A 17841-nucleotide genomic window follows, 5' to 3' on the forward strand; every position below is an offset into this window, starting at 1 on the left:
ACTAAGAACAAAATCAATCCCATAAACTACTATTTATTTTAGCGACTGATGAAACCCATTAAATCTCTCATTCATTCCTCCCCCACTTCAACAATTTTTCTTTTCTCAGTGTGTCATGCTTCTGTCCACAAGACAGACTGTTCTTTAAACAAGTATTTCAGCACAGATTTTGCTCCTTCTGCCTGGAATGCCTCTCAACAAATTTACAGCAAAGGTATCTACCCTCTAAAAACTATCTCATACAAGTTTTCTCAATTTCCAAACAATATGCTATCACACTAATATGTATGGTAATTACTTTTGCTGTTGTCTTTACACCTCCCCCACTTCTATGTCCCCTAAGCATAAGCTACTTGAGGGTATCCACCTTTTTTCACTTATTTTGCAGATCCTGTAGGGTTTAGCATGCAGAAAGTGCTGAGTAAATATTCACTGAACTTAAACAATCCAATTTACTAATATTACTTTCACATTGTTTCTGAAAATTTAAAAAATCAAACATATTACTGGAAGAGTAAATTAATTTTATTGACTGATGAAAAACTAAAGTGATAAGAAGTATGGATAGTAAACAATAATCATTGAGTTCCGCTGGAATTCTATTTTTCTTCTTTTCACTTTAAGCCAAAAGGACATAAAATTATAGACTGTTAGTGAGCTAATCATTTTAAAGTTTCTTCAACAAAACTGCATAGTTTAGCAGTTGCACAGCATTAAATATATACATTTTTGCAAAACCCTGAAAGTTTTAATTTTTGTGTTGACCTCAAAGGCTAATGGAATCACCTACACTGGTCGGATTCAGAGTTTCTTTTCCCTTTTCTGCCACCCTGTAAAGAAAAATAGGGCAAATTATTTAGGAAGTATCATTTTGGGGGCAATTTCATTTTAAGAATAAACGAGACCAAAGGCATTTTGAATATGAGAAACAAGCAATTTTTTTGAGTTTGTTGTAAATTTGAATGTGCATACCACTAAATTATTTTTACAAGGTTATTTTTTTACAAATGGTTAAAGCAGGTTATATGAAGCAGTTACTTCTACTTGAATTAGTTTAGACTTAGTAAGATCACCAATATTTTATTTGTTAGAGCCTGGACTGTCCCAGGTTTTTAAAAATATGTAATTTTTGATCAATACTAAAATAAACAATTTGCTTCATATAATCAGCAAATTTGCTAATTCAGTTCATTACCTTTTAGGATAATTCAGTTTCTAATCCAAGTTAGTCTTGTTCATATTAGAAATCTGATTTTGTTCATCAGTGGGTTGAAAAGCAGGTTATACTTTTCATATTGCTCAGTGACATATATGAATCTGTATTTAATTTGCTCCAAATAAAACTCAACCTATGGAATTTGATTTGAGCCAAGGAAAGAGGGAGGAGCTTAAAAGAAGTATTTTACATAACTTTTAATATAACATTTTCTTCCTGACTCTAATTTAAAAAGCAAATACTCATTGCAGAAATACAGAAAGTACCAAGGTACAAAAAAGAAAATTAAAATCATCCTTAACTATTCAATCCCCCATTTTAACCATAAGTAATGGTTTGATGTATTTTCCTTACAATAATTTTATAGTTTTCTCCTCCATTTTTATAAATTATGGCAATGATACCCAAACTTAGTTGATCATAGAATCACCTAAAATGGTAATATTTTTCAAATTCTGATGTCTAGACTTCGTCCTGGATCTATTTATTTATAATTACCAGAAGTGGGCAGAAAAACCTGTAATTCATAAAGTTCCCAAGTGATTCTTGGTCACTTTCGTGGTCAGCCAAGTTTGGGAACTAGTACTTGTCTGTGGAAGTGCATTTCTTAAACTGGTGGTTCTATCCGGGGCACATGGAATCCAGACCCATTTACTAGTGTTGGCAGCTACTCTTTGTTGCTTTCATCCTTGTTCTGCTCATAACTTCCCTCTTGGTGGTCACAAACATTTCTACATCAAACTTTTTTATAAAAAAGAAAAATCAAGTATAAGAATGCCATTATTCATTCCTGACCAAATAAAAGTTTTGCACAGATTCATTCAGAGAAAAAAAAAGTAGAAGAGGGTATATGGGACCTGAGATGTGTAATACCATGTATTAAAAACAAAATTTATTTCCTGTAGCAGGAAAATACAAATACATTTACTAAAAACTTTCCTACAAAGTAGATACCCACTATGCGTAAGCACCAGTGTTACACAGCTTAAAACTCTTACCTTGTTTTTCAACAAGATTAAAAACAAAAACAAAACAAAACAAAAAACCCCACACAAAATTCAAGGATCCTTTTTGAAGTCTCCCAGGCAAAGGGAATTCTCCTTCCTAGACTGAAGCGAGGTCAAACCTGGGGCTGTTAAAATTTCTATGTTCTCCAGGCCAACAGTGGTGGCTTTCAAACCGTTTTGACTATAACCCCCCCCACATTAACTAACACATTTTTATATCATGACTTAGACACACATACATACATACAAATATATGTGTGTGTGTATACACATATATACATATACACATATACTGAAACAAAGAACTGATTTTTTTTTTTACTGCTTCGTCCAGAAAAAAATGCTGAATGCCAGCTTGTAAATGCAGAAGAAATAATAGAATTAGAAAAAGTCACTATTTTTGCAACCACCAAAATAATAACTGATACAAATATCACAATGGAAGCTAAAACCACTGGGTAAAAAGAAAAGGATATTCACACAATCTCAAAGTATCACTTCACATATTTATTAATTATAAAGGGGAAAGATATCTTTACAATGGAGATATCTAGGAGGAACTGCTGTACCCAAGTGATCAAATTTATATAATAGGACAAATGTCATTATGTACTGTCCCTCAAAATGATTCACTGACACATATGCCACATCATGTACCAAGGATTTTACTTTAGTTATTGCTGTATGTACCAATATTTAGGATAACCCTAACATTTTCTAAAGTGTAAATTATATGACCAATAACAACAAAATTATTAATATGTTTGGCAAACAGATTTTGGACTGAATAAAAAAGTACTTTATTCTCACATAGTATCTATTCTAAATGTATTATTTGTGATGAGAACACTTTCAAAATTATAAAAGCATACCTGGTATTTGGCTAGTTCTGCTTGTAATACTTTCACTTTAGATCTTTCTTGTTCTAATGCGGCATGAAGTGAAGTCACCTAAAACCAAACATTCAATTTAAAAAAGACTGTCTCTTTAGGCAAATACTCTTAATTTGTAACACTTACTCACAATGATGAATTTATTACTAGATGAACAGACATCAGAGGAGAACCACCAAGCACACACACAATTTCAGTTAAGCATTTTACTCAGTTATATATTAAAGACGGAGAGGAGAAGCTCACTATTCTAAGAGAAAATGCACAGTAAGGATGGGAAGGGGAAAAAGTCAAATCCATGAATAGGATAAGTTCTATCTGCCCTTTTTATCTCTGTATGAGTCTGCATCAAGTAAAATACAACCTTATCTTCCCTTAGTCTTCAGGACATAACTCCCTCCCCTCAGCACAGTAAACAGAATCTTCATTCATTTGCTATTACATGATAATAATGAAGTATAATTTGTTTCACTTTATCACAGTGTGATGGGATATATTTTTGTTTAACCAAGTTTCATAATTTAGGACTAAAGAAAAGTAGCTTAAGAAAATCAGTCCTGTATATTTCAGTTTTTCTTACCTGTATAGTTAGCTCATTCTTGATACTTTGTGATTCATCAACTTGCAGAAGTATTTCTGCTTTATCTTTCACTGACAAGAAAGGAAAAACAGCAGTATAATCTTTTTAATCACTCAAATACTTGAACAATACACTTTAGTGAACCAAGACAGCAGTGCAGTTGGGCAAAGATTAATTGTCCTTATACTGAATGAATGTATTTCTTAATTCTATATAGCTCTTATTTTTTCACTGGTAAATTCTGATCATTATTACTACAGCAGTTTTTCTTGGAAATTTTACATTTTCTGTGGTGTTAAAATATTAATTGTAGAGATATCTTGAAAGATAAAATGTTTCCAGCTATTCTAAAGAGGACAAGGACAGAAACAATTTCTCATAGGGATAAAACATATCTTGACTAATCTTAAAGCAAGATTTTAAAAACAAGGTAGGCTGTTTTTGTTTTGTTTTGTTAAATTGTCAGGGCGAGCAGTACCGTAAGGCCCACAAAAATGATTTTTATCTGTTCATACCAATAAAGCACTGTCAGGTAAATGTAGCTCATATGATCATAACTGATGACATACACCTGTGGTCTTTTAGAACTATTCCTTTGTCTGGAGGTTTTCCCTCTTTGGGGAAGCAAGAGATTTATCTACATTTTGGCCCCTAGGTTTCCTAAGCTTTAAAAATCTTCACATGGCTAACAACTTCTTTAACCCATGGTAATGGTTATGATGCATGAAAAACTAACTCCTCGACTTTGAAAACAAACTAGGAGAGACTGAAGAGGCAAAACTGTAATAAATTTAGTGAAGGAGGAAAAGATCAAATATATGACTACTGTTATCACCACAGCTCTACCAATATAACACTATAATTCAAATTTATCTATCATAGTTTAATGTAGTAAAGTGAGACACTGCATCAAGAATCAAATCACAGTCTCTCAAGATTCCACTTGGTAACTTTTACATTCCCACTCCCCAGAATTAGGCATACTCACTTAGAACTTGTGATTTTTAAGAATTATGTAACATTTCAATTATAGTCAGTTTTCCAATAACATGCTTGTTTTGAAAACATGAATTTGTTTCATTGAGATTGCTGTATTATGAAACAACCTGAACATAACATGAATTTTGCATTTGCTTGAGAATAATTTCACAAATACAGAAAACAGCACCCATGCACACACCTCAAATATCAACCAGCTATTTCTGTCCACTGTTAAGAACCACACCAACTTTCCATCCTTCCACTGCTTCATAGTAACACACAATCTGCAGACCCTCTGAGGCCTATTTCCTCAAGCAAACTTAAGGCAGTCTTTCAGGTAAAGTGCCATACTTATTACAGTATTTGTGCTTAACCACTTTAACATGTGTAAAACTGCGTTACTGTTTTTATTAGATGCCCAACTTTTTTTAAATGTGTCTCTGAAGAAGTTTTTTTTTTTTGAGTGTTGCACCTTCCTAACCCCATTTCCCAATAAACCTTGTGGTTTTAATTGTGTGCTTTCACAGAGATTGGTAATTTTTAAGAATATGTGTTGCGTTATATTGGAGATGACTGTATTCACACTCACATTATAAATGCTAGCATCTGTGTGCTCTAACGTACTGTATTTTTTATATAATGGTTCTATATAAAATTCTCCTACTTGGATTTTTTTTTTTAAACTTAAATTCAATTAGCCAACATGTAGTACATCACTAGTTTTTGATGTAGTGTTCAATGATTAATTTGTTGCATATAACCCCCAGTGCTCATCACATTACATGCCCTCCTTAATGCCCATCACCAAGCTACTTGTTATTTTTTTTTAAAGTAATCTCTACACCCAATATTGGGCTTGAACTCATCACCCTGAGATCAAGAGTCGCACGCTTTACCAACTGAGCCAGGCTGGCATCCCTACTTGGATTTTTTTTTTATAGTATACAGTATGAACACTGATGTTATTTACTGGTAGCCATTTTAAATATATTTTTGAGAGAAAGCTTTTATCAGTTAACTTTCTCACTTTTCACAAATGTTTCCCTAAATAGGAATATTACTGTTTTTACATATTTAAAAATCATGCATCCAATGTCCAATGATATCCCTAATTTCTTCAATTAGAAATACAGCTTGTAAACAATTATTTTTTTTCATAATTTTGTTCATTAAATGATCCACATGGAACTCTGTAACAGCCACAGATCTATTAAATGATCCACATGATCCACATGGGACTCTATTACATGCACAGATCTAAATTAACCCCAGAATGTTCTTTCTCCATTATTCTTTAACTTCTTCAAATAATGCCTTTCCCCATTATTCTTTAACTTCTATTTCATCATCGTTAAGCTGTATAAATTAGATTATAAAAAATAGTAAAGTTATCAAACAATAAGTTTGAATTTATTTCAACAGCATATATTCTGTTCAACTGAACATGATTCCTGGTTTTTACTCATATGTTTTGATAACTGTTTTTTAATATAGTTTACAATTTTGATTGGACAGTTCCACTCCCAGTATCTTCAATTTTTGGTATCTTGTTTATTCTGATTCAAGGTGAGTTTCACAATTTCTTGAACACTATACAGTACTCACAAGAGACTTGGGATATCACTGACACTTATTAACAGGGAAAACTATTTATTAAATTTAATTTTGTCTATTCAGATTTTCTCTTATTCAGGTCTTTCTATGTGACTTTTATGATTTATAATTTCCTTTGCATGAGCTTCATATTAAAAAAATCAACACACTTCCATTTCTGTTATGAATGAAAAATTTTCATAGAACTTTCAAGGTAAGTATCACTAGGTATACATAATCAGGAATGCTACTGATGTTGTGGAGGGGCTTCATTTAACATCTACTTTACTAATGTGATTATCTCTAATCATTTTTGATTGATTTCCTTGGCTTCCTGCTGGTGAAATACTGCCAAAATTTAGAGGGGCTGCAAAAGTATAAAGAGTTGGGAAGGGGTGCCTGGGTGGCTCAGTCAGTTAAGTGTCCAACTCTTGGTTTTGGCTCAGGTCATGATCTCAAGGTTGTGAGATCGAGCCCCATGTTGGGCTCTGTGCTCAGCATGGAATCTGCTTGTCCCTCTCCCTCTGCTCTTCCCCCTGCTCATGTGTGCACACACATTCTCTCTCTCTCATTCTCACTCTAAAATCAATAAATGGATTTAAAAAAAAAGACTAGGGGGAAAGGGAGAAGGAAAACCTAAAATGATGATAGGCATTCTCCTCTAATAATTAAAAAGAGAATCTTAAGCAAGATCTATTCTTGGTTTCCTGCCGAATGTAGTCCAATACTTTATAAGAATTGAAATTTCAAGCTTTCTCTTACCTGAATAGTTGGAAACTTGTGTTATACTAAGGTGCTGTAAGAGTGACTTGTAATAATAAAATTATCAGCAACAATTCAATCTGAATCACTCTGGGAAAATTTTTTATTTTATTGAGTTAATCATATATCTTGAAAAATTATCTTCAAATACTTTTAAAGGTTACTTTTAATTCTAAAAACACAGAAATCACTTACTTTCACCTTCCTGAAGCATTTTCAATAACTGTGCATTTCTTGCCTTTACTTCTTTATACTTTGCCTATAGTCAAAGAAAAAATATTTAATTTAAAGTAAATGGTGTAATTAATGATTTACTCTGAACTTATGGAGCTATGAATTCTAGGCTTGCTGAAAGACAGAAATTACTTTTGAAAGAAGTAGGATGGAGGAAAATGTATTCAGTACTATCTCCTCCTACATTAATTCCGTGGTACAATACTAGAAATTAATATTATAGGTGGTGGAAAATGAAGAAAGAGATAAAATCGGAGAAAATTCAGGATAATACCAAATTTTCTTGAAGTTCTTTCTCTTTTTTTCCTTAAAACCCTATACAATTCAAAATAATTAGATGAAAACAGAGAAAGATGATTCACAGCTAGCTCTAGACCAAAACTGTCCAGTTCTATACCAAAACTTTCTGCATGTTTTCTACATCTGCCATTGTCCAATATGTGGCTACTAACTACTGAGAGTGCCTAGGTACATACACACAGTAGTTACAGGACTATACAGCACAGTACTATGTCTGCTCATTTAAGGCTTTATTAATCTCTCATTATTTCATTAACTATATGTTGTTAAAGTAACTTTTAGCCGATATGAATTAGTAATTCACTGGAGTATCTTTCAATTCTTTTTCAATTTCTTTTTCCAAATGATTTAGCTTCTCATAATACATAGATGACACAATTATACACTTATGAACAAGAGGAAATATGTTCCCACATTAACATCTTTATTCCAAGGAATTTTCTCCCTACAATACCTTATTTAACATATCTTAAGCAGACTTAGTTATTTATAAATATTTAATATATTAATACATTGTAGAAAACAATACATTTAATACATTGTGGAAAAACAAAAGATCAGAGAAAGAAAGCAGATCAGTATAAGAAACCTGTCATTTCTTCTCTTAACACGTAGGCACATAAGTACAGAAGCTACTGATTCAAAAATCTTTCTTGTAAAACATTTTTAATGTATTTTAAATCAAGGCAAATAGAGATGGCTTTTACTAAACACTCTAACCAGTAAATTGCTGATAATAAACCAGTAATGATATTCAGTGATATTGCAGACAATACACTGAAGAGAAGTAAACACCACAGTAAATATAAAGCAAGAACTTTTGAGAAGCTTAGGAATAAATGAGGGAGGTAAGTCAGATGGACACATAAAAATATGAAGGGGAAAAACATACATAGTTAACTACAAGTATATTCACTATGAATATATATCCACTATGAATATGAAACTGTATCTAAAAAATTCTCTCCCAGGGCCTCAATCAATGTTAATATCTTGCCAAACTCTATCTCCAGCTCAAGTCTTTTGTCCAAGGTACAGAGACACCTCTTGCAGCAGCCTTCGGGTCTAAAGTCAGCTCATAAAGCAAAAATCGCAAATGAGCAAAATTATCAATGAAAAATCTTTATGTTGCCCATAAAAATGGCATATATAGTTTTGTATATACAACCCTGAATAGCAAATTTATCTATAAAAACAAAATGTGTAACATACTAATGCCATGCAATTTATAAGAGCATAAATGAAATATACAGGACCCTTATTAGTATTTTTAATTTCATGAAAAAGAGAGAACTTAAGTTAACTAAGTTAAATGATACATATATTGTGAGTTCAGCTGCATCCTGAACATCTATGCCTACATCCATAGCCATTTCAAACTTAGCATATACAAAATGGACTATTAGTCCTCTCTGCCCAAACCTATTCAAAATGTGCTCTTCCTCTCACACTCCATATCTCTTCATTGTTTTACTACACTGTCTTCACTCCAGGCCTCATGCATGTGTGTGTGTGTGTGTATACACACATACACACATACACACACACACACACATATATATTTTATATACATCTTATAATATATTTAGGTCGAGTTTTTCAGTAAGAATTGAAGTATATATATACTTAGCACCAATCCAGTGGTTGTAATTGCAGTTCTTTTTTTCTGCACATAATTTATGAAGCTTTGGGTTTATTTATTTAATTCTATTTTTTTCATCACAAGTGTACTCTTTAATCCCCATCACCTATTTTCCCCATCCCTCCACCCACTTCCCCTCTGGTAACCACCAGTTTGTTCTCTATAGTTAAGAGTCTGTTTCTTAGTTTCTCTCTTTCTTCCCCCTTTTGTTTTGTTTCTTAAATTCCACATATGAGTGAGATCATATGGTGTTTGTCTTTCTCTAACTGGCTTATCTCACTTAGCATTATATTCTCTAGATCCATCCATGTTGTTGCAAATGGCAAGATTTCATTCTTTTTATAGCTGAATAATATTCCATCACACACACACGCCACAACTTCTTTATCTTTGTTGTGCTCAACAAAAGAAAAGGAAAATATAAATCACAAAGAAAAAGCTAAGGGAAATGGGTGGATGCAGTCCAAAAAAAAGTTTTAGCTGGGATGATTCCTAAAGGCATGTGTAAAGGAGAAAGGAAAATATAAGAACCATCAGGGCTGGAACTTGATTTATCATTTTTCTCACTATTACATTATGTAGGGCCCAGAAAAGTACCTGGCACATTATAGGCACTCAATAAATAACTGTTGAGTGAATAAATATTAGTCAAAAAAGAATGACACTTGAGACGAATAAGAGATTTTCTGAAAAGCCTAAAGAAGCAAGTAAAAGGGTAACATGTAGCTCTTGGTTTAAAAAAAATTGTATAAATAACAAGTGTTGGCGAGGATGTGGAGAAACTGGATCCTTTGTACACAGATCATGGGAATGTAAAATGGTGCAGGTGCTATGGAAAACAATCTGGCAGTTTCTCCAGAAGTTAAATGATCCAGCAATTCCACTTTTAGGTATATACCCAAAAGAACTGAAAGCAGGGACTCAGATACTTGTACACTTATGTTCATGGCAGCATTGTTCACAACAGTGAAATGGTGGAAACAATGCAAGTATCCATAAATAGAATAAACAAAATGTAGTGTAACTATATGTGTGTGTGTATATATATATATATATATATACACACACACACAATGGACTATTATTCAGCCATAAGAAGAATGAAATTCTGATACATGCAAAAATATGGATGAAACTTGAAAACATTACTCTAAGTGAATTAAGCTAGACACACAAAGACAAATATGATTCCACTTATATGAAGTATCTAGATTAAGCAAATTCATTGGGATTAGAGGTTATGGGGGCTGCAAAGAAAAGGGAAATGGGAAGTTATTTATGGGTACAGAATTTGGGATGATGAAAAAGTTCTGGAAATAGATAGTGTTGATAACTACACAACACTGAAGATAATTAATGCCAATAAATTATATACTTAAAAATGGTTAAAATGGCAAATTTAATGTTACATATATTTTCACATGATTAAAAATCATATTGTCATTCAGATTTTATATCATTAAATGAGAGTTTAAAAACCTAAACAGCAGAAATATTATTTCTAATTAATCATATATATATTAACATAAAAGAAAAACAGAAAAGTGCAATTTTATAGAATTAGTTTACAGCAGTAAATAATTACAAACCTCCCATTGAGTGATCACATTTTTCAGCTTCTGGATTTCAGCATCTTTCCTTTCAAGTTCCAACTTTAGTCTTTCAATTCTTCCATCTTTCAGAACTACTTCCTGTGGGAGAAAAACACTATTTTAGAACTAAGATAGTTCTGGGGTGCCTGGCTCAGTAAGTAGAGCATGTGACTCTGGATCTCAGGGTTTTGAACTTGAGCCTCACTTCGATTGCTTAAAAATAAAATCTTAAAATAAAAAAAAAAGAAAAGAAGAAACTGAGATAGTCTTACCAATTCTGGTTTGCAATATTCCTTTGTGAAAAGTTTAACAGGAAAAAAAAATCCCAATTTTCCTGATTTCAATTCATTTTCTAAAGCAACCTTAAACTGCTGACTACATTCCTACTTCTACTCAAATATATAATTGTAATTATTACAGTGAAAGCAAATAAGATATTTATGATTAATCTCAAGCTACAAACATAACAGAATAATATCAGAGCTTTGAAATATTTCTATACTGGAATAAACATATTAAAAGTGCTCTGTTACAAGTTGTTATTAGTCTATCTTTAAAACCCAAAAGAATTTAAAACTTATGAGAAATAATAAATAGTAATAAATTTTTATAATTATTTTATAATTTATAATTATTTTATAACTATACAAAATAAATAAATAAATAACAAAGAACAAAACCCCCAAATTAAGAACTTTTCTCTATATCAGCAATTAGCAGGTGGAAAATATAACTAGAGGGCGCCTGGGTGGCTCAGTTGGTTAAGCGACTGCCTTCGGCTCAGGTCATGATCCTGGAGTCCCGGGATCAAGTCCCACATTGGGCTCCCGGCTCAGCAGGGAGTCTGCTTCTCCCTCTGACCCTCTTTCCCTCTTGTGCTCTCTCTCTCTCATTCTCTCTCTCTCAAATAAATAAAATCTTTAAAAAAAAAGAAAATATAACTAGAAAAACCATTTCCCCCAGTAGCTATAAAAAAATCCCTAAGAATAAAATTCAGAAATGTTTAGGATCTATAAAGAAAACTATAAAATATTGAAAAGGACATGGAACAAAGTATGTTTGTAGATGGGAAAACTAAATATTACTTTGTAAATTCAATAAAATTTTAATTGAAGACGAACCATTAGAGACTGATGGATCCTGAAAAACAAACAGGGTTCTAGAGGGGAGGGGGGTGGGGGGATGGGTTAGCCTGGTGATGGGTATTAAAGAGGGCACATTCTGCGTGGAGCACTGGGTGTTATGCACAAACAATGAATCATGGAACACTACATCAAAAACTAATGATGTAATGTATGGTGATTAACATAACAATAAAAAAATTATTTAAAAAAGTTATTTAATAAAAAAAATTTCAATTGAAATTCCAGTCAAAACTTCATCTGGGAGAACACAGGATAGAAATAAAAAGTTAACGCAATGAAGAATTTGCCTACCAAATAACTACACCACACAGCAAAAATAACTACAATAGTGTGGTCAGGGCACCTGGGTTGACAGAACAGTGTACCAGAAAAGAAAGTCCAGAAAGATATTTAAGATATAAGAATTTACAGTAATATAATTATGGTATTTTAAAGAAGTGAGAAAAGGCTGAATTACAGAATAAATGTAGGTTACAGGATAAGTGGCTAACTGGGGAAAAAAATCAAGTTAAATAAATCCCTGCCATCTTGCACCACATACCCCGACAAATTTAAATGTAAAAAAAATCATCCCAAAGTCAAATAAGAGTATAAATTGGTTCTATTTATCTAATGAGTGATGTGGCAACATGAACTTATTCTAAAGATTCTGAGCACCTAACTACTAGGTGCTGCATGGACTATGGTGAAGAGAGCTGAAACAACTCTTGCTCTCATGGGACTTGTCTGGGAGAGGAGGCAGATACAAACATAAATGCTGCAATTAGAAAGCGAGGTTTAAGCTATGAAGAAAAGAAGCATAATGCTATGAAGGGAATAATGTGGATTATTCCCTTGTGGATCCAGGAAGCTCTCTCTGAGGTAGTGACACTTAAGATGAACTTTGAGTGATGGGAAGGAGCTGGCTAAGCAAAAAGAGGAGATAAGAGATTTCCAAGGAAAAAGGACAGTATGCTTAAAGGCCCCAAGGCAGGAAGGAGCGAGCCTAGAGAATCTGAAGGAAAAAGAGGCCAGTATGGTTGGAGTTTAGTGAGGGGGTAGATAGTACAAGACAAGAGGCCTGATCTTGGAGGGCCTTGGGAAGCAGTGAAGGAATTTGAGCAGGACTATCAGCTTTCTACTCATGTTACATTTATGTTTTTAAGGGATCACTTTGGCTGCTGTGGAAAATGCATTAGAGTTGATAAAAGAGGTGGAAAAATGCTTTAATTGCTACTGCAAGCCCACGTCAGTGAAGATCATGCCTGAGATTAGAAGTAGTTTAGATAGAGAGAAGTGTACCATATGAGAAATTATATTGGGAACAGAATCTACAGTATTTTATTAGCAGTTGAATGTGGCAGGTGAGGATGATGAGCACTTCAAGATTCTAGTTTAAGGAATAAGGGGGAGTAGACCCAGATTAGAAACAGATATAATATTAGGCCCAAGAATTTCACTTCTAGGAATTTACCTTAAATAGAGAAGTGAGGTGGGAGGATATCTATGAGTGTTCACTGCAGATCTATTACAAAAAACTAGATATCAATTTAAATGCCCAACAATAGGATACAGGCTAAATATATGGCAAATTTATAAAACTGAAAACTCTGAAATCACTAAAAATGATACAGAACCATAAAATATATTCACATGGTCTCAATCTCACTATACGCAAAGAAAAAATTCTGGAAGGACATACACTAAAAATTTACTCTTAGGAGATTTATTTTTATGAGATTATGGAAATTTCACCTTATTGTTTAAAAATTTCCTTTTATCAAAATTGTTTTATACTGAGTATAGAATCATTGAATAATATAAAATACTATTCTAATTTTGAAAAAATGGAAACACTTAAGTATTAAAATAAAATCTAGATGAATAAGGATATCTATCATCTTTGAGTAGGAAAGCCCTTCTGAACATAATATCAAACGGAGGAAACTAAAAGGAAAAGACTGATACATTTAACTTGATGAAAAAATCTCCAAAAATACTAAAATAAAATCAAAAGATAATGAGACCCTTATGGTTTTCCTCCCTCTCTGTTTTTATCTTATTTTAACTGGAAAAAATTGTCATAACCATATGACAGGCCTATAACCAATAAACATGAGAAAGTATACAATCTCAGTATTAAACAAGGAAATGTTATATCAAACTGGTACATTTAAAATATTTTTTTCTCAGTGTGGGGTAACTGAAAGCAATTTAATTATTAAAAAACTCAACTATTTAATGTATAAGAATTATTACTTAATAACCCAAAATGCTCACATCTTTAACTAAAAAGTGGTCCATTTAACAGTTTCTATATTATAAGAAGGGAAAAAAAGTATATATCCAAAGAAAAGTAGGACCAAAACAAACTATCAATAGTTTTCTCCAGGTGAATAAAATTAAGGTCATTTTTTCCCACTACATCTACAAACTGGGGATAATATCTACCAACTTCATAATTAACTGTGCAAATTAAATGAAATAACCATTTTAAGTACTTAATATAGTATCTGGCAAATATATAGTAAAGCCCTCAAATATTAATTTTTGCCATTATCATTTCTCCACTTATCAGTAGTTTTCAAATTTCTTTAACAAAGATGACTTTTTGGGATGCCTGGGTGGCTCAGTAGGTTAAGTGTCTGCCTTCAGTTCAGGTCATGATCCCAGAGTCCTGGGATCAAGTCCCACATCGGGCTCCCTGCTCAGTGGGGAACCTGCTTCTTCCTGTGCCTGCCACTCCCCCTGCTTGTGCTCTAACAAATAAAGTCTTTAAAAAAAAAAAAAAGAATGACTTTTTAGGGGCGCCTGGGTGGCTCAGTTGGTTAAGCATCCGACTTTTGGTTTCGGCTCAGGTCATGATCTCAGGGTCCTGGGATCGAGCCCCGGGACAGGCTCTGCACGCAGTGGGGAGTCTGCTGGAGATTTTCTCTTTCCCTCTCCCTCTGTCCCTCCCCACCACTCACATACTCCCTCTCTAAAATAAATAAATCTTTTAAAAAAGACAACAAAGATCACTTTTTAAAAACAGAAAACCATAGTTTTAATGTGCATTCATTTTTATAAAGCCCTATATTTCAATTAATAAATTGAAAACATATCTTCTAAGTAGAAATTATTATACACTAAAATGAGGATACAAGGATGTACAAGATAAAGTCCATGACCACAAAGGATTTGTAATCTGTTAAGAATGATAATAAAAACGTGCATGAAATGTGCCATGAGAAAAACAAAATGCTGTGGAGTTAAAAAAAGAAGGAAAGATCACATCCAGATCTTCTGTGTTTGGTGTTTCAGCTGGGGCAGTGAGAGAAAGCTTCAGGGAGAAGATGACAAGTAACATGAACCTTGAGCAAAGCCAGGGAAGATCAAGCATTCTGTGATAGGTGTGCTTTACTCTAGCCAGGAGAAAATCTGGGAAAGAATATGGCTGAAGTTAATTAGGTTGAAACTACACAAAAGAACAACGCTTTTATACTTATTTGACAGTGATCCACATTAAGGAATGTTTTAGATCATGACCCAGAATACACACGTCAGTGTATGTATATGTACTTATGTGTGTATGTTGTGTATATGTACATATACACATAGAAACAAATTTTATAAAATATGAATAGATGTCATATACTGGACATTTTTCTTTTTTTTTTCTATTATCTACTGTATTTTTCTACTGCCTATCCATAAACCTACTAAATTGATTTCTGGACTGGTTAAATGAGGTAGAACTCTCAGTTTGAAAAGCAGAGCCTGAGGACCTTATGTATCAGGTCAAGGATATTGTACTTGATTCAATGGACATTGAGGTTTAAGGACTTGGTGTGGCATGACTGAAGTCATGCTTTTTAAAAGTCATTTGGTAGCAGTGTATAAGGGAAATTACTCCTAGCATTAGAAGGCAGGAGGCAAAAAGAGTTGTTAAAAATTACTGAAATAATACCAGTAAGAAATAATGAGGACCTAAATTAGAAAAGTGCTCATGAAAATGGAAGAGAAGATAGATTTGAAAAATACTTCATCAATGAAAAACTCCCAGACCTTGAAAAACAGAAAAGTGAAAAAAGAAGTTTGGAGTCTGGATATCTGGATAAAATGACAGAACCAAAAACAGGAATGATGTACAAGCCCAATGCTTGCTTTGAACTATGCCCAAGAGTTTGGGCATAGTTAGAATAGGTATCAACAGAGCAAAAGAGCAAGATATACAAAGGCAATTAATAAAACAGAGCTCTGAAGTCCATAAGATCAGCAGTGGATGATCTACCCAATGCTGGTGAAGTTGTGGACAATTTAGTAAGCTCATATCCTGCTTCTAGAAGACAATGTTGACACTAAGATGTTTACATCCTTTGATTCAATTACTATCTTTTAAGAATTTTTTCAAGGAGCACCTGGGTGGCTCAGTCAGTTAAGTGTCCAACACTTGATTTTGGCTCAGGTCATGATCTTGGGTCATGGGACTGAGCCCCATGTCAGGCTCTGCACTCAGCGAGGAATTTGCTTGACACTCTCTCTCCCCTCTTTCTCTGCCCCTCCCCCCCACTTGTGTGTACTCTCTCTCTCTCCCCCTTCTCAAATAAATAAATAAACAAATCTTTAAAAATATTTTATTTCAAGAAGGGGTGCCTGGCTGGCTCAGTCGGTGGAGCATGTAACTCCTGATCTCAGGGCTATGGGTTCAAGCCCTATGCTGGGTAGAGATCACTTAAAAAAATAAAATCTTAAAAAAAAAAAAGAATTTGTTTCAAGAACATATTTCATAAAAAAATTAAACATAGGAAGATGTTCAATGAATATCAAGTGACCAATTCCAAACAACCTAAATATTCAACAATAGGGCAATGAATGACCAAGTGAATTACACTGTACTGATTTGACAATAAAATGCATGGTTTACAAAAGGCGCTACAAAACTATTTAACATTGTTACAATTATTTTTAAAATACTTATGCATGTGGCATCTTCCTAGAAAAGTGGTATTCAAAAATGAAACCACATGTAAAGAATGGGTTAATTAGGGTTGATTTATTTTTCACCTTTAAAAATTCCTGAGTATATTAATGTACAGTAAAAGAGGATTTAACCATGGCAAAAAGAAGAGCTTTCTTTGTTTGAGAAAGGAATACAATGGAGAGAGGAAGGAGATAAAGAGAGAGAGAAGTATTTATCTATATGGTCTCGATCTTTTTCTTTTCCCCATTACACTCTACACTATGAGAAAATCCTAATTTTTTAATTATGAAAAATTTTGCATATGCAATAGAAATATGTAATGACACACATAAAGTAAAAATAACCCAATAGGTAGATTAAGAATTTGAACATTACCAAAATTTTGGCATTTCCCCATGTGCCCCTTCCCAATCATATCTATTTCCTTTCCCACCTGAGGATATCCCCTTTTATGAATTTTGTATTGTCATTCTCTTCCTTTGTTAGTCTTTTACTGCATATATATGTATCACTAAATAATACATTAAATTTATTTTTTTTGAAATATATATAAATGGCATCAAACTATTATTTGGTGACTTGCTTTTTTCATCAACATTATGTTTTTGATATTCATTCATGTTGCTATGTATAACTGTAGCTCATTTGTTTCTCCTATAGATTTTGTTATTATGAACAACTGAGTTTTGAACATTCTTCTTGAACATGTGTCCAGGGTTTAATCTAGGGTACAATTATAGAACATGTGGTCTGCCTATCATCTTCAACTTGAAAAGTTAATACTGGTTGCTAGGGTCCGGGGGAAAGGGGAACAAGGGAGAGGCTGGTAAAATGGTCCAAACTTTCAGCTATAAGATGAATAAGGTTGGAGAATCTAATGTATACCATGGTGACTACAGTTGATAATACTGCATTGCATAATTGATGTTTTAAGAGGCTAGAACTTAAATGTTC

At 33.2% G+C, this 17841-nt stretch overlaps 1 protein-coding gene across 6 annotated transcripts in view; it reads right to left on the reverse strand.

The window, feature by feature from the left end:
* Positions 1-503: 503 nt before the first annotated feature.
* The window catches only part of GKAP1 (G kinase anchoring protein 1), an 81273-nt gene continuing 63935 nt past the window's right edge, over positions 504-17841 (reverse strand). For all 6 annotated transcript variants that reach the window (XM_025851702.2, XM_073880665.1, XM_025851701.2 and 3 more), the window contains 5 exons: positions 10798-10899; positions 7228-7291; positions 3697-3767; positions 3096-3173; positions 504-830 (listed from right to left, as the gene is read on the reverse strand). In XM_025851702.2, the coding sequence (XP_025707487.1) occupies positions 783-830; positions 3096-3173; positions 3697-3767; positions 7228-7291; positions 10798-10899 (363 nt within the window). In that variant the 3' untranslated portion in view covers positions 504-782. The remainder of the gene's footprint in view (positions 831-3095; positions 3174-3696; positions 3768-7227; positions 7292-10797; positions 10900-17841) is intronic.

The sequence above is a fragment of the Callorhinus ursinus genome, unplaced genomic scaffold, assembly GCF_003265705.2.
Source record: "Callorhinus ursinus isolate GAN/ISIS: 27379988/994484 unplaced genomic scaffold, GSC_fseal_2.0 scaffold39, whole genome shotgun sequence".
Lineage (NCBI taxonomy): Eukaryota > Metazoa > Chordata > Mammalia > Carnivora > Otariidae > Callorhinus > Callorhinus ursinus.